Source organism: Pseudopodoces humilis, chromosome 1, assembly GCF_049639895.1.
Source record: "Pseudopodoces humilis isolate 2021_Gansu_Grassland_sample_001 chromosome 1, ASM4963989v1, whole genome shotgun sequence".
In the NCBI taxonomy this organism is placed as follows: Eukaryota; Metazoa; Chordata; class Aves; order Passeriformes; family Paridae; genus Pseudopodoces; species Pseudopodoces humilis.
This window is the reverse complement of record NC_142200.1, coordinates 46,186,562-46,200,601: the sequence shown is the minus strand read 5'-3', so window position 1 is coordinate 46,200,601 and position 14,040 is coordinate 46,186,562. Positions and strand designations below refer to the sequence as shown.

The window sequence follows — 14,040 nt, the reverse complement described above, 5'->3', positions numbered from 1 at the left end:
GAGACTGACTCAGAACTGTACTAAACTACAGTTTTCTTTTTAAAAGACTTCTTTTTTTTTTCTCCTAGGTGGTAGAAACAGGCCTGAGTAGAAGTAATCCACTCTTGAAACGTCCTGTCCGCACTCAAGCAGTTATTGACCAGTCTGATATGTACACACATGTTTTATCAGTTTTTACAGAGAAGAAGGTAAGTTAATTTTAAGGACTAATGAAATAAATTTAAGGGCTAATTTGGCAGCAGTCTCAGATCAGCTAACTTAAGTTGACAGCTTGAAATTGGCTGCAGGAAGCTTTGTCAGGATTAGGGTATTTTGATGCCTATTCTTACAGGGTTATTAACAGAAGTTCCATCTAACACTTTCTTCTTTGTCCAGGAAGCACCTCACAAATTCACTATAGCTGTTTTGATGGAATACATTCGCTCTCTCAACCAGTTCCAGATTGCAGTTCAGGTAAATCACTGATACGCTAAGTACATTGCCCCACTCTGTGAAATTACATGCAGTTTTAGTCCTGTTTTGGTCACATGTGTAAGTTCTATATAATATTGACTTTTAGATTGTAAAAGCATATATAGAGACATACCTTTGATTGTCTTCCTGCATTTACAGCACTACTTGTATGAGCTGGTCATTAAAACCCTTGTTCAACACAACTTGTTCTACATGCTCCATCAGTTTCTGCAGTACCATGTGCTCAGTGATTCAAAGCCCTTGGTATGTAAGACAAGTAGCTCCAATATACTAGTGAGGGAGGTGGGAAGCCTTCAGAATTTTAAGGTCATTTCTGCTTTTGCCTTAGGCTTGTCTCTTACTGTCCCTGGAAAGCATTTACCCTCCTGCACATCAGCTCTCACTGGACATGTTAAAAGTAAGCATTTCTGGCTCTTGTAAGTCCCTGTCCCATGTGGGTTAGACTGGTCAAACAGCTTCCCTGACCTTGAAGTCATTAACTAGCATCAATCATTTGCATGCATTAGAAACACTGTCTTACAGCTGTGATTGACTTCACAGAGACTTTCCACAGCAAATGATGAAATAGTGGAAGTTCTGTTGTCCAAACATCAAGTTTTGGCTGCCTTGAGATTCATCAGGGGTATTGGAGGACACGACAGCATTTCAGCCCGCAAATTCCTTGATGCAGCAAAACAAGCAGAGGATGAGATGCTTTTCTACACCATATTCCGATTCTTTGAACAAAGAAACCAGCGGTTACGAGGAAACCCCAGCTTCACACCAGGTAAGCAATAAGCAGTTTGACCAAGATACTCACTTGTGCAAACACAGCTAAGACTTGTTTCACTTCCAGTCCAGCTGAGTCTATATTAGATGATAAAACTCTTGGCACATATTAGCCTGTATTTTATACTCACCTTTAAGCACATTTCTAAATTAATTTGTCTTACTCCTTTGTCTACTGCACTCAGGAGTAAAGAGGCTGAGCTAAATATAAACTTGCAGGTGAACCTGTTTAACTTGCAGTTGCTCCCACTGCTTAGCTTAGCAGAGCCATTATCTCACATTAGTGCTTTCTCTTGAAGTCAGCAACCAGATTGGGAAACCTTAGAGTTTAGTTGTCTATTTCCAGTAGTTACAAAAATTCAAGCCTTGTTTTATGTCCAGTTCTTCCTTTAAAAGCCAAACCAAACAGCTTGCACCAGCAATATGTTTGTAATCACCAGACTTTCTGTAGGCACAGAATCCTAACCCATGCTCTTGTATTTTGACAGTAAAGTCAAAATCCAATTCACATAGCTGTGAATCTTGCTGGTTAGATACATGAACTAGATCAAACATCTGCTTCACCTTGAGAATACCAGTCACAGGACTGGAAATACTTCAGTATTCCAATGCTTTCTGTCTGTTCAACTCTGGTACTCAAAGGCATTAAAGATAAAAATTAGTACAACTAAATGAAAGTAAGTGAAACTACACAATCTTGTGTTACACAATCTTGGTTTCCAAGTTGGAAAGTGAACATGAACTTTTATTTTGTATCCCTTAGGTGAGCACTGTGAAGAACATGTCACCTTCTTCAAACAAGTTTTTGGAGAACAAGCTCTTATGAAACCCACAACATTCTGAAAGACTCTTCCACTGAAATGTATAAACTTAATTTATTGCATTTAAGTAGATTTTTGAACTACAAAATTGCTATTTTATAATAAAGTATATACAAGACATTTTGGCAAATAGTACTAAAAATATTACAACTTGTGATGGCTTCCCCCTAAAAATAGAGACAAAAATTGCATTGACTTGCATTTAAAATTAGTGTCAGTGGTTTAGCAGTCCATTCTCATACACATCACCTCAATTTGACAAAATGGTATTCAACTCTCACTACAGCTGGTTTAGGTTTCTGGAGGAAAAAGATGCAACCTCTTGAAAACGGAAGTGTTTTAGTAGTCTTATTAACACATCTAGTTTTAGTAATACTGTTACTTGAGCCACACTTAGCATTTCCTGAGTTTAAAGCTATGTCCAAAGCTGCAGCTGGTATCTTCTAGTTGAATCTGTGCAGGAGTCAAGTCTGTGGTGGTTACAGTGTGATAGTCATAGAACATTGCTGCGCTTCACTTCTTAGGAGTTGGGCCTAAGCCGCAGTTCAAGCAGTCCACTGAACACTGTTAAAAACTAGAAGTAGAGGAGTCTCTCCCGTTCTGTACCTCTGGTCCTCTCTTGTGCAGCACGAGTTTTAGCTTTATTTACTGATGGGCCTGAGTGAGAGAACAGAGTTATCCAAAGACTCCACATTGCAGCTGATCAGTCATCAGGAAGCATGCATGATCTTAATGTCTAGGGCCAGCTTAACATTCAGAAGTGTGCTTCTGCTCAGCTGTTAATAACTGTCAGCCCCAACAAAGGCACTGGTAGATGAATCCCCATCAGTCTTAAGTAAGGCTCAGTTTAAGTCTGCCTTTAAGGACTACACTATACGCATGCATTTTCAAATTCAAGAGGACAGTGCTTGGACCATCCTTGCTGCAAGGCAAGATAGTTTCTCCAAATGCAGGAACAGTGACCTGCAGGAGGTTTGCTGCTTCCACCCACCATCCTGTCCCCAGGCTGAACCATGCTAATCATGCTGCTCTTGGGGATCACAGGGGCCCAGCAGCCACCTTCACAAAGCCCAGCAAAGTGCAACCCTGTGGGCCAGGCTGCACTTGCTTCAGTTCAGCAAGCCCACAACAGTGAGCCTGCAGTGCCACCAGTCAACCTTTGTTTTCCAAAGGACAGGCCACTATGATGAGAGGAGGCAGATTCAAGTGCTGCTTTTCATCTCTACAAGCCTTTCCACATCATGGAAAGTCCAGAGTCAGCTATTTTTGTTTGAAGTGTGGTATAGAGCAGACTGTCACATCTTACCTATGTAACTAAGCAGAACTGGAAGAAATATCAGTCCATGTGTTGCTCCCAGCACAACCATAGCTAGATACATCCTGAAGTAGAATATCTTGAAGATTTGAGATTTGGAAAAAGCCAATACTACAATTCCTCCGAATTTGGTCAGTGTGATACCACTGAAAACCTGGCAATAAAGAAGGTGTTTAAGTGATAAGCAGGGGTTTAGGTAATCCATTTCCTTCAAGTATTTAGCATTTCTAAGTGTAATCTAAGGCTCCTATATCCTATATCTCCTGCACTGCCAGTCTAGAACCAAATCAAGATGCACTCAGGAGAAGAGATCATCCTTTTTGTCCCACAGGACAGGCTCAGTATGATTAAAAATCCACTCTGATCTGTGCAGGCACATAATTAATTTTTGCTTCAGGCAGATGGAAGTGAAAACCATTACTTAAATTAACTCACATTCCAGTGAAGCTCTGTACCTGGTGTGGTACACACATCACAAGAACTGTCCATTCCAACCCCATGCAGGTCACTTAGTCTAAGACGAGTGACTTGACAAGCACTGCCTAGCACTGAGCTCTGCTTGTTCTCTACAAGCTCCAACTGCATCCCACACTCACAACCACCTTTCCTAGTCACATCTGACTATCTGGAAGAGAAACACTTGAATTTTAATGGAACAATTTGAGGTTTATCCAAACTACTACTTCAGCTAAAGCATTTAGCTCTCCTCTACTATTAGGTAGTAACATCAGATTAAAAAGGAGTCTTCATCAGCCCTATTACTAGTAGAAGCCTATGCTGACCTTAACAGCTTAAAGCATTCCAAGAAGAAAAAGCAAGGCCATCTTTATGACTTAAGACTGTCACCTGTAACATTTCTTACAAAAGTAAGGCTGTTACTTGGCTACTCCTTTCCCCCTCCCCACCCAGCAGATACTCACTGAGCTGCCCATGTGAGACAGAGCTTCTTCTGCACGCTCCGCTCTACTGCCCTTGGTACTGACAGTGAACGCTCTTGTCACATGACTGCAGAATTCCACAGCGATACCACAGCTCTGAAGAGTGAAGGGAAACACGAGAAAATATCAGTTAGATGAGCACTTTAATGGCAAAGTCTCTACTCAGAATTCTGGATGGGCTAGAAAGATTCCTAGCAGCTGGTAGAGATGTCATCAGTGCTCAGGGCTGAAGTACCACAGGAAGTTACAAGTTTAGTGTTGCTTCCCAGAGGCTGTTGCAAAACTTGGAAACAGAAGAGGTTTTGTTGACTTACCATGACAAGATTTACTAATGAAACTGCATTCAAGCTGATGCCCCAGAGCCACATCACTCCAAACATGTTGACGATTATCATAGCAATAGTTATCGAAACCACAACAGCAGCCCATACTTCAAAACCAAGAAGCACAGTTGTCACCAGAAATATTGATCCCAAAGAGATGCAGAGGTTAAAGATAGCATCGTGCACAATTGTCAAGTATTGTTCATAGAAGACATAAAACACACTGTAGAAAAAAAAAGAGGTTGTCATTAGCCATCTTCCCCTTTATATGCCAATATTAGATTAGCTTCTGTGCTAAGGATAAAGTAGTTCCCCCGACAGAAGTCACCAACAGAACCTGGCTTCCTTGTGTCAGTGAAATGTCATGTAACAGCCAGCATTCTGTAGGAGTTAATTCCTCACTAACACTTCACATAAAGATCATGGTCTGGAAGTCAGTGTAATTCCCATATTTCAATATAAGCATCTACTGTAGATACCAGAAGGTGGGTGCTCATATCCATTTTTATACCTGCAGGAGCTACTGCAGATGGACAGGTAGGATTCTCTGATGCAGAAATCAGTATTTCAGATGTACAGATACCAGCTCCAACTCGATTTTAGTGTGGTACTTGTTGGGAAGGTAGAATTAGATAAGGGTACTCCTATACTTGACATTGCTGCTGCATTTGCTTTATATTTAAATAACTTATTTAAAGTCAAAACATTCACATCACAGCTTGCAACTACCCATGTCAACATATCTGCTTATGTTTGAACTATTAAACCCTATTATGAAAGCTAGGAAATGCCCAAAAATGGAGTCAGATCTACCTTTGTAGTGAAGGATTTAAGTTAGTTATCAATGACATAAGAAGCTAGTGCTATGGATACAAATTATATCTTCCTAGTTTTACTAGAAATCCTCAAGTTTCTGCATTACCTCCTGTTAGACAAATCTCAGATTCCTAAAATGTTATTAGCCAGCACTTTTTATGTGTTGCTCAAGTGTTTGTCATCAAGTCAAGAAAGATCTAACCATACCTGTAAGGAAACACCCGGTAGTTCTTCTCTTTGATGCCCATAGTTTCAGTAATATTGTCTGCTATAATCCGAGCTTTACTCATAGCATCAATAAAATCAGACGATGTTTTCAGTACAGTATGGTAAGTCATAAAATAAGTGGCTCCAACCTCAGTTTTGTTGTTTATGAAGTTGACAGCAGAATTATATGCAGCATGTCCTCTATAAAAACAAGTACATATCAGGTGTCAGCACCATTCAAATTTATTAGCTTTTATAACATATAATCCTATGGAATCATAGAATGGTTTGAGTTGGGAGGGAGCATAAAGATCATCTAGTTCCACCTCTGCCATGAGCAGGAACACCTTCCACTAGACTATGGTTGCTCACATCCCATTCCACCTGGCCTTGAACACTTCTAGGGATGGGGCACAGCTTCTCTGGGCAATCTATTCCAGTGCCTCACTGTCCTCAGAGTAAAGAATTCCTTCCTAACATCTAATCTAAACCTACGCTCTTTAATTTGAAAGCTATGCCTCCCTGTCTAGCACTACACCCCCTTGTAAAAAGTCTCTCTCTGGCTCTCTTGTAGGTGCCCTTTAGGGGGCTAAGAGCTGGTAGTTGTTTCCAGCAGTTTCCAAAACTATAAAAGCTTCAGAGCACAAGACATTTCAAGATTGCACAGGATATTCTAGAACAGACTGACCATAGATGTTGTCTCTCTTCATACATGGGAAAGCTGCTGTTCCATTTAGTTGATAATTAATCTGTTGGGTTTTTTTCTCAGAAAATAGTACAGAACTGGTGAGATGTCAATGTTTGTATAGCTTTTAGGAGGACATTAGGTATCTAACCTCCAGACAAAATCCAGAGCAAGCATCTTTAACACACTGGTCTAAGCAGGGCCTGTGGAATAAGGCTCTTACCCTTTGCCACATTTCGGATTAGGGTTGTCTGATAGGAACATTGGCAAAAAGGTCATGAAGTCTTCACCCTGTGGTCTCTGCTTGCCTTCTTGAGTCAGTGGTCGACAACGAGTGCAGGATGGATCGCTGACTGAAGAAATAGAGGAAGAAGGTCATCTATAGGATCAAGTATGCTTTTTCCTAACACTAGTAACTTCTGACTTGCATCACTGCAGGATGCAATTCCACTAAAAGCACATTTACTGAGGAACTAACTGATCCATCCTGAAATTCCATATAAGATTTGTAGTCCTTAATTTGATTTATTGCTACTAAAGCAAGGCCTGTCAGAGAACTCTTACTTGTGTATTTATCTGTTAGATCTGATGACAACTACACCCAGCTGAAGGAACTGAACAAAAGCAGAGCTCCAAGTTTGTGTGCTCTAAGAAAACCAACAGAAGGATCAGAATTTTTACAGCAAGTCACACTGGCTGTCTAGGTAGGCTGTTTTCAGTCTGCAGCATTCCAGTAGAATATTTAAGGTCACTCAAACAGCAGTTCAAATAAATTAAGAGAACAACTCAAGAGGTTCCTACTTACAGTAAGAAAAGGTATTTGCTTGACTCATACCATGAGAAAATATTTTGGCTGTGAAACTTATAAACCAAGCTAATCCACTAGCAACAAGATGGATGCCAATACCTGAAGCATTGCAGAACTGTCCAGTGGTATTGTAGACTCTGCAGCAGGAAGACTGTGGCTTCACCCAGTCAAAGTAGTCATCAATCCAGGACGATGGGGCATAGCCTATCCTCGTGCTAATAAAAATACCACAATATATCCATCATCAGTAATTTTATGTTTAATTCCAAAACATATCACTTGATCTCTCCAGTGCTAATTTATGCCATGTCAACTCATTCTTGTCAAATCTACTCAGCTCTTCATATAGTCCCATGCTCTAGTATCCCATCCAAGAGCCATAATGCTCAGGTAGCTCAGAACACTGCATCTAGAAAACAGTAGCTTTTTCACTGCATCCTGTTCTACTGCCAAGCTCAGCTTTCTATTCTCCTGCCCACTCTTTTCCCCATCTTATTCCACTCTGTTCTAGGTCAGCCTTCTCAAAGCATCACTGTTATCTCAGTTTTCAAGCAAAGCTCCTCCTTCAGTTAGGCTGAAATGAACTACAGTGGAAGGAATTGGGAAAAGACTTGCTTGAGTTTTTAGCTGCAGATGAAATTCCTGCTTAGCCTCCTTAGGCTAGCCTAGTTTATTCACCAGGTTTAGAAACTGAGCATGCAGCCATTTTCCAGAACATCATGACACTGCTGAGAGGTTTTCATGAGTTTTTCTTACTATCATTCCAAGATTCCTTGAAGGATCAAGCCCCTTTTACAAACCCAAGTACATCAATGTATCCCACCAGTGCAGATAGGTTTTATCCTCACTCTAGAAGACTGCCACAGCTGCTTCCAACCCCCTCCCTCCCAAACCCCCAATATAAAGCAAATAAAATAGAATGTCAGTTTACATTTTTAGCTCATTAGCTGAGCCTGAGCTAAATCAGGAGGACACGCAGCTCCACTACATCTCCTCCATGCAACTACGCAGACAAGCATAAAAGACTTACTAGCTACCAATTTCTGCAGCATTGAAGACTTGCTGGACAAGTGAATCATTATTACATCCCATTCCACCACACACCATGTTCTGCCCTTCCAAAGAGGTGTAGTTGTGTCCTTCTTCTAGGACAAAGTAGACAGGAGGACCTGCATGCAGGTATTTGTTGATATGGCTGAAGTAATCTATTACATAGGAGTCCTTCAAGGGAAAGTTTTGAGTTACTAATATAGAATGTTGAGGTAGCACAACAAAGTATCAAGTTTCAATTCAGCCACAAACTGCTGAACAGTGACACGATCATAAGACTTACATCTGGCATTGAGAGAGACTGATCCAGTCCAATCTCTACATTGTGCATAACTGCTGCACTGAATGACAGGATACCCACAAACACTGCTATCTGCAAAAAAAGCAAATCCATGGAAGTGAGAACTGTACAGAAACAACAGGCAATAGGGCTCATTTGCTAAGCTAATAGAGACCATGCAAAGAGGCTCTAGTTTAAATATGCTACCCAGGGTTAATAAAACAGCAGCAGTAAAACATAGTTACTCAAAACATCCCTCTGGAACTGTAAGGAAATTTATTCTTAGAAATCAGCAGTAAAAGTTACAAACACCTTCTGTAAATAAGCACAATAACCTTAAACTGAATCACAGATTCAGCAAAAATGCTCTGGATTAATGCAGTGTAAAAGCCAACACATGCTGATTTTTTCACATAGGCTAAAGTAATTTGATTGTCTGCAATGCAACTCTTAAATCTGGGCTTTGGACAATCCATGATCAAGCCTCTATTTACTGAAATACTTTTGCAGTTACAAAAGCTTATTTCTATTCTTATGCTGAGAACAAAAGTACTAGAAGCTTCATTTGTTTTACTGGTTTCAAGATTTTTCTTCCCTGTTTAGGTCTTCAGGCTCACTGCTCTTTTGCTCAAGTTTAGATGACTGCTTACTTTAAATTGATTATACATACTACTATTGGTCTCATCCAATCTTTGAGCAGGTATGGAGAAAACAGATTTTTGAAGAACAGAAATAACATGCTCTCAGAACGCTGGACTCCACTCGTTTCTTCACTGCTTTTGATGCAACACAGAATATCCAGTCTATTACTCTGAAAATGGATTAAATGCCAGAGTTAGAGCAGTTCTGCAGATGTCATCATCCCCATTACACTGCAGTCACAGGTGCACTTATACTCACCTCTTGACGCTTAATATCCAAGCCCAGGAGACTCACGAAGCAAGTCACTTGAAGAATGAAGTCTATGAGCACAGCCATTCCAGCAAACAGAGAGAACGTGCGAACTGCTGGCATCGTAGACAGTGTCCCTGGAGGAAGTGACCCAGATTGTTAAGAGAGCTCCCTTCTCCAAGAAATGCACAAGCATTTTCTACACAAACATCCAGTTTAAGTGGTAGCCTCATAGCAGGACAAAGAGCCTTTCTTTCCAGAGCAAAGGAAACAGCTCATACAAGCCTGGCTACAGCTGCTGTCTTTGACCTGTTTAACAGCACTGAGGCTCTGCAAAGAAGTGACTAGTTCTAACCCATTTCTCAATTCCAAATTTAGGTGCAGACTGTGTAACAGGGCAGTTAAGCAGTGCTGTCAGGCAACATCTTGCTTTAATATTAAACCATTCCAATCAATGCAAGTGATCCAATGACAAATTACACTGTAGGTAAACAAAGCCATTATGAAAGAAGCCAAATTATACTTGTACAGTAACAAGATTTACCTCTAAATCATTGTAAAGTGAGCCTCAAACATAAATCTGTCATAGGGGCACTTTTCCAGCCAAGGGGCATTTTGGCAAGATGACTAAACGCAATATAGTTCATACACCCTGATATTTTATCTACCTAAGATCAAATTTAGACTTTGTCAGTCACTGCAAATCAGTAAAAACCTCCAGTCTTTCAAGGCTGAAAAGCTTGACAGATTCAATACTGGATCTTTTTAACTGTGCCAAACTCTTAAAGTACACCAGTGCCTATCTCCCCAGCAGAAGTTTAACTTAATAGTAATGAACAACTAAGCTAAACCGCCCCTACAAATTCCTACTTTACTTTTATATTTTAGTATTGCATTTATCCTTGCAACACACAGTTATGATAGGGCCCTTATCTTCAAATATTAAAGGAGTCTTACCAAGAAAGAATGCCACAGTCTCCGAAAAGGATGAGAGAAACATACTGGGTGCCACATCTCCCAAGACTCTGCCAATCTGTTTATCCAGAGTTTCACCCTGAAGGCGTTCATCTCTCTGTTTTAAGGCAATAATTTATTATTATTAGGAATCATGTAATTTATAAAGCTATTTCATATGGCTTTAAAACACCCAAAACTTTTAAATATCCTAAACTCTTTTGTTGTTTTCACTACATTAACAAGAGATTGATTAAAAACAGCTGAGACTCTTAAACAAGAGCAGCCTGAACAATACTTGCTGTCTTGCTTCAAATTTAAAATATTGTACTAAGTTCAGTACTTCATATAAAACTACACATTCAACAGAGGCAGTGCCAGTTTCAGTAGGTTATTGAACCTGTCAAATTAAAGCTGATTACCCACTAAGACTTAGTGTCAGAAGTCCCTAGTCTAAAGCATGTAGTTTAGTTCATGACTACTGCTTACAATATGCTAAAATTACAAGTGATCAAAACATCAGTTGAGTTCTACAACTATTTTGATATCAAGCAGCAGTAAGAAAATGCAGAGACATAAATTGGGGTTTTTTTGTGAAGGTAGAATGTACACAGATTCTTGTCTTTCTTCCACTAGATATCTTATGAGATTCCAGAGCTGCTCACATTGAGCTGAGCACTGGAACATAAAAGACTTCCTGCTCCAAGTTTAAAGACTTCAAAAATGACAGGCATTTTCAGAAGAGTTTGTATGAAAGTAAATACCTGAAGTGTCTGAACCATAATGAAGATGTTGTCCACTCCAATAGCCAGCACCAAGAAAGGAATTACTTCTATCACAATCAGTGTCAGTGGGATCCCAAAGTAGCTGAAAATGCCTATAGAGCATGCTACTGAGCTCAGTACAATCAGGATGCCTGCAATGCCCAGAGAGATCTTTGAATCCACCTAAAAAAAAGTTGTACTGAACGTCAGCCAAACAAGCATCATCCCACAGAATAGATTACTGCCAAGGCAAAAGCCATATTCTAACATTTAGTCTAACTTGTCAGGGGTTTTTGAAGATCCAAATATTTTAAAAAAAAATAATCAACCTTGAAACTACAAGTCTTAAAGCTGATGTTAACTGAACATCAAGTGAAAGAACTTAGCTGAGACTATGAAACACAAATGATTGGTCTACTGCAAGAACAGTGCTCCCCCTAACTCCTGCCCAAGGGAAACTCAACACTCTAATAAGAAATTGAACATCAGCATTCTGCAAAAATAGTTAAATCACTTAGAGCTATCAGCAAGCTCTAGCTTCATACTTTATAGCAATGAAAACTGTACACATACCAGCAGTCTTCTACAGCTCTGGATATGTCCCAAAGCTATCGAGATGTACACAAACATCACAATATAGCTTATCAATACAACGCTAATATCACTGTTGCTTTCGCGGTCGATCTCATCTTCAATACTCCGTTCAGCAGAAAATGATATAGTTAAGTTTGAATTATTATAGTTCTTCAGAAAGTTAATAAATCTAAAAAAATAAAACCAAGAGGTTGATCACACTTCCACTAGAAATACTTGAAAGTCAGTTGGTGGAAAAATTGCATCATCTGTGTGGTAGAAGAGTGCACTAGCCAGACAGTACTTTGATGGACCATTCTCAGTTTTTAAAGAGAGGTGCTGGATACACATACCTAGAACACTGCTCTAAGCACTGGAAATACACTATGCTGAAATACTTCCTATGTTCCTTCCAGAGAATGAGGACAAATAGGTATCTTGCATGAACTGTTTCAAACTCTAAGCACAATTTTCCTCAAAGCTATACCTAGGAATACACATATGAAAGATAACTGCAGCATGCTTACAGTACTGGAACAATTCATTAGCCCTTGTTTCAGTTCCCCAATTTGAGATGTGCTTGTGACACAGGCAGATGCTTGTCATACTTTTATTTTGTCACAAGCTTTCTAGTACAGCAGTTTTTATCTGAACTGACAGCCAGAGCAGCTAGCCTGTGTAAGCCACATCTTCAAGGTGGCAAAGGGAATGAAAGCCTTAGATGTTCATCTGGATGACGTTTTTAAAAATGAAAGGTAAAGAACTACAGCATCAGGCTCGACCTTTCCACCCATGGTTAATGGCCCAGTAAATTAAAGAGTCTACCTGTGTAATTCTAGCCACAATAAAATAAATCCTTTCTGAAGTTACTTATTGGCAAGTACTACTGGGCTAGATGGTCACTAAGAGGACTATAACCTATGTCTCAAAGCAAATTAAGTGTGCAAGACAAAGCAAAGGTCTTATGACCAGCACAGTCTGTTTTTAACCAGTTTTGCTGCCACTCAAAACATCCCTGTAGTTATACTGAAGAACTGTCAGTACAATGCAGGTGTTTCTTTTTTATCTACATTGAAAGCTGCATTAAGTCATGTATGCATTTCAGAACACAGGAAGGCTACTTACTCTTTTTCCCATGCCAAGGCTTTCATCAGCTTTTTTGAGTCATTGTAGTAGTTGTTGACAGGAAAAGTAATTACAAGAGCTGTGGCATTATTATAGTTATCATCTATAGAAGAAAAAAAAAGGTTGGCATTAAAAAATGTAACTCAATATTTTATTTATATATATTTATATGTAAATATAATTCCAGTATAGCAGACACAAATAAGTTTAAAATCAGCATTTCCCAAAGTAATCCCATCCCTACAACTCCACTGAACACCAGAGTTCTCAAACACCCTACTGAAATAAGAACAGAAGTTGATAAGCACTCCAGATTGCATTCCAGAGTAATTATTCATTGTTTAACATGCTTATGACACCCCAACATTAAATTTTTGCATGGTTAGACAAAGAGCTACTATATAACCACTGCTTATGACTTGCAATCTAATGAAAAATGTGGCTTCATAAATACTGAAATGAATTTGCATTAAGTAAAATCTAAGTAGGTAAACCTCTTGCATACTTAGATTTTACTCAAAGCAAATACAAATCTCCTACAGTTTAATAAAGAAGTGCTCGCCTTTAAACACTATTTTAGATATATTAAGCACAAATATACTATCAAGTTATATTTAATTAGATAAATTGCTTGAACAAAATCCTGGCTTAAGAGTAATTATGAAAGAATTTTTTTTGTGAACACTTTATTCTTAAATGCTTTGTCAGATCAGTGACAAACTTTATTCTAACTCAAAGCAAAATACACATACATCCCAGCACAGCAACCTGAGCTACTCCATGTCTTTATCTTTTACCAGGCCTAAAGAAGAGCAAACATTTCTCCTGTTGAGATGTTCCAATTACAGATTGCTTGCATGTCCAGAGTAGTCTGCCTCCAATCCCAGCACTGGTCTACTGAAAACTTATTTAAAACACCCTTACTTACTGAGTTTAACAAAACTGCAGTTTCTCTGGACTGCATTTAAATACCTGTGTTAAATGAGAATGCACCTTTAGCACCAAGAACAGCACACAAGTATGTACTCTCAGACTCATACTGCAATACTGTTTTGCCACTCACCATCATATCCTCCCAACACCAGCCATGGAAATACAGGTCCACCAAACGTTCCTAAGCAGGGATCGTGAAGCAAGCTTGTGTCATTCAGTGATGCTGGAGCCCTAAAGAGATCACCAGCAATAATTGTTAGCTTCTGCTTGACAGCTGAGGCACAGCACAAAACAGTAAAAAGCTGTTGAGTTATA

At 39.4% G+C, this 14,040-nt stretch overlaps 2 protein-coding genes across 3 annotated transcripts in view; one reads left to right on the top strand and one right to left on the bottom strand.

The window, feature by feature from the left end:
- The window catches only part of RMC1 (regulator of MON1-CCZ1), a 16,717-nt gene extending 14,534 nt beyond the window's left edge, over positions 1–2,183 (top strand). For both annotated transcript variants that reach the window (XM_005517213.2, XM_088066781.1), the window contains exons 15-20: positions 69–188; positions 376–453; positions 613–717; positions 803–871; positions 1,015–1,240; positions 2,006–2,183. In XM_005517213.2, coding sequence (XP_005517270.1) covers positions 69–188; positions 376–453; positions 613–717; positions 803–871; positions 1,015–1,240; positions 2,006–2,085 — 678 coding nt within the window. In that variant the 3' untranslated portion in view covers positions 2,086–2,183. The remainder of the gene's footprint in view (positions 1–68; positions 189–375; positions 454–612; positions 718–802; positions 872–1,014; positions 1,241–2,005) is intronic.
- The window catches only part of NPC1 (NPC intracellular cholesterol transporter 1), a 26,322-nt gene continuing 14,380 nt past the window's right edge, over positions 2,099–14,040 (bottom strand). The window contains exons 10-25 of the mRNA XM_005517214.3: positions 13,856–13,956; positions 12,793–12,895; positions 11,668–11,857; positions 11,095–11,277; positions 10,334–10,448; positions 9,386–9,513; positions 9,156–9,296; positions 8,489–8,578; positions 8,186–8,376; positions 7,255–7,370; positions 6,571–6,700; positions 5,663–5,863; positions 4,631–4,862; positions 4,299–4,412; positions 3,370–3,532; positions 2,099–2,720 (exon numbers count right to left, since the gene is read on the bottom strand). Coding sequence (XP_005517271.2) covers positions 2,638–2,720; positions 3,370–3,532; positions 4,299–4,412; positions 4,631–4,862; positions 5,663–5,863; positions 6,571–6,700; positions 7,255–7,370; positions 8,186–8,376; positions 8,489–8,578; positions 9,156–9,296; positions 9,386–9,513; positions 10,334–10,448; positions 11,095–11,277; positions 11,668–11,857; positions 12,793–12,895; positions 13,856–13,956 — 2,281 coding nt within the window. The 3' untranslated portion in view covers positions 2,099–2,637. The remainder of the gene's footprint in view (positions 2,721–3,369; positions 3,533–4,298; positions 4,413–4,630; positions 4,863–5,662; positions 5,864–6,570; positions 6,701–7,254; positions 7,371–8,185; positions 8,377–8,488; positions 8,579–9,155; positions 9,297–9,385; positions 9,514–10,333; positions 10,449–11,094; positions 11,278–11,667; positions 11,858–12,792; positions 12,896–13,855; positions 13,957–14,040) is intronic.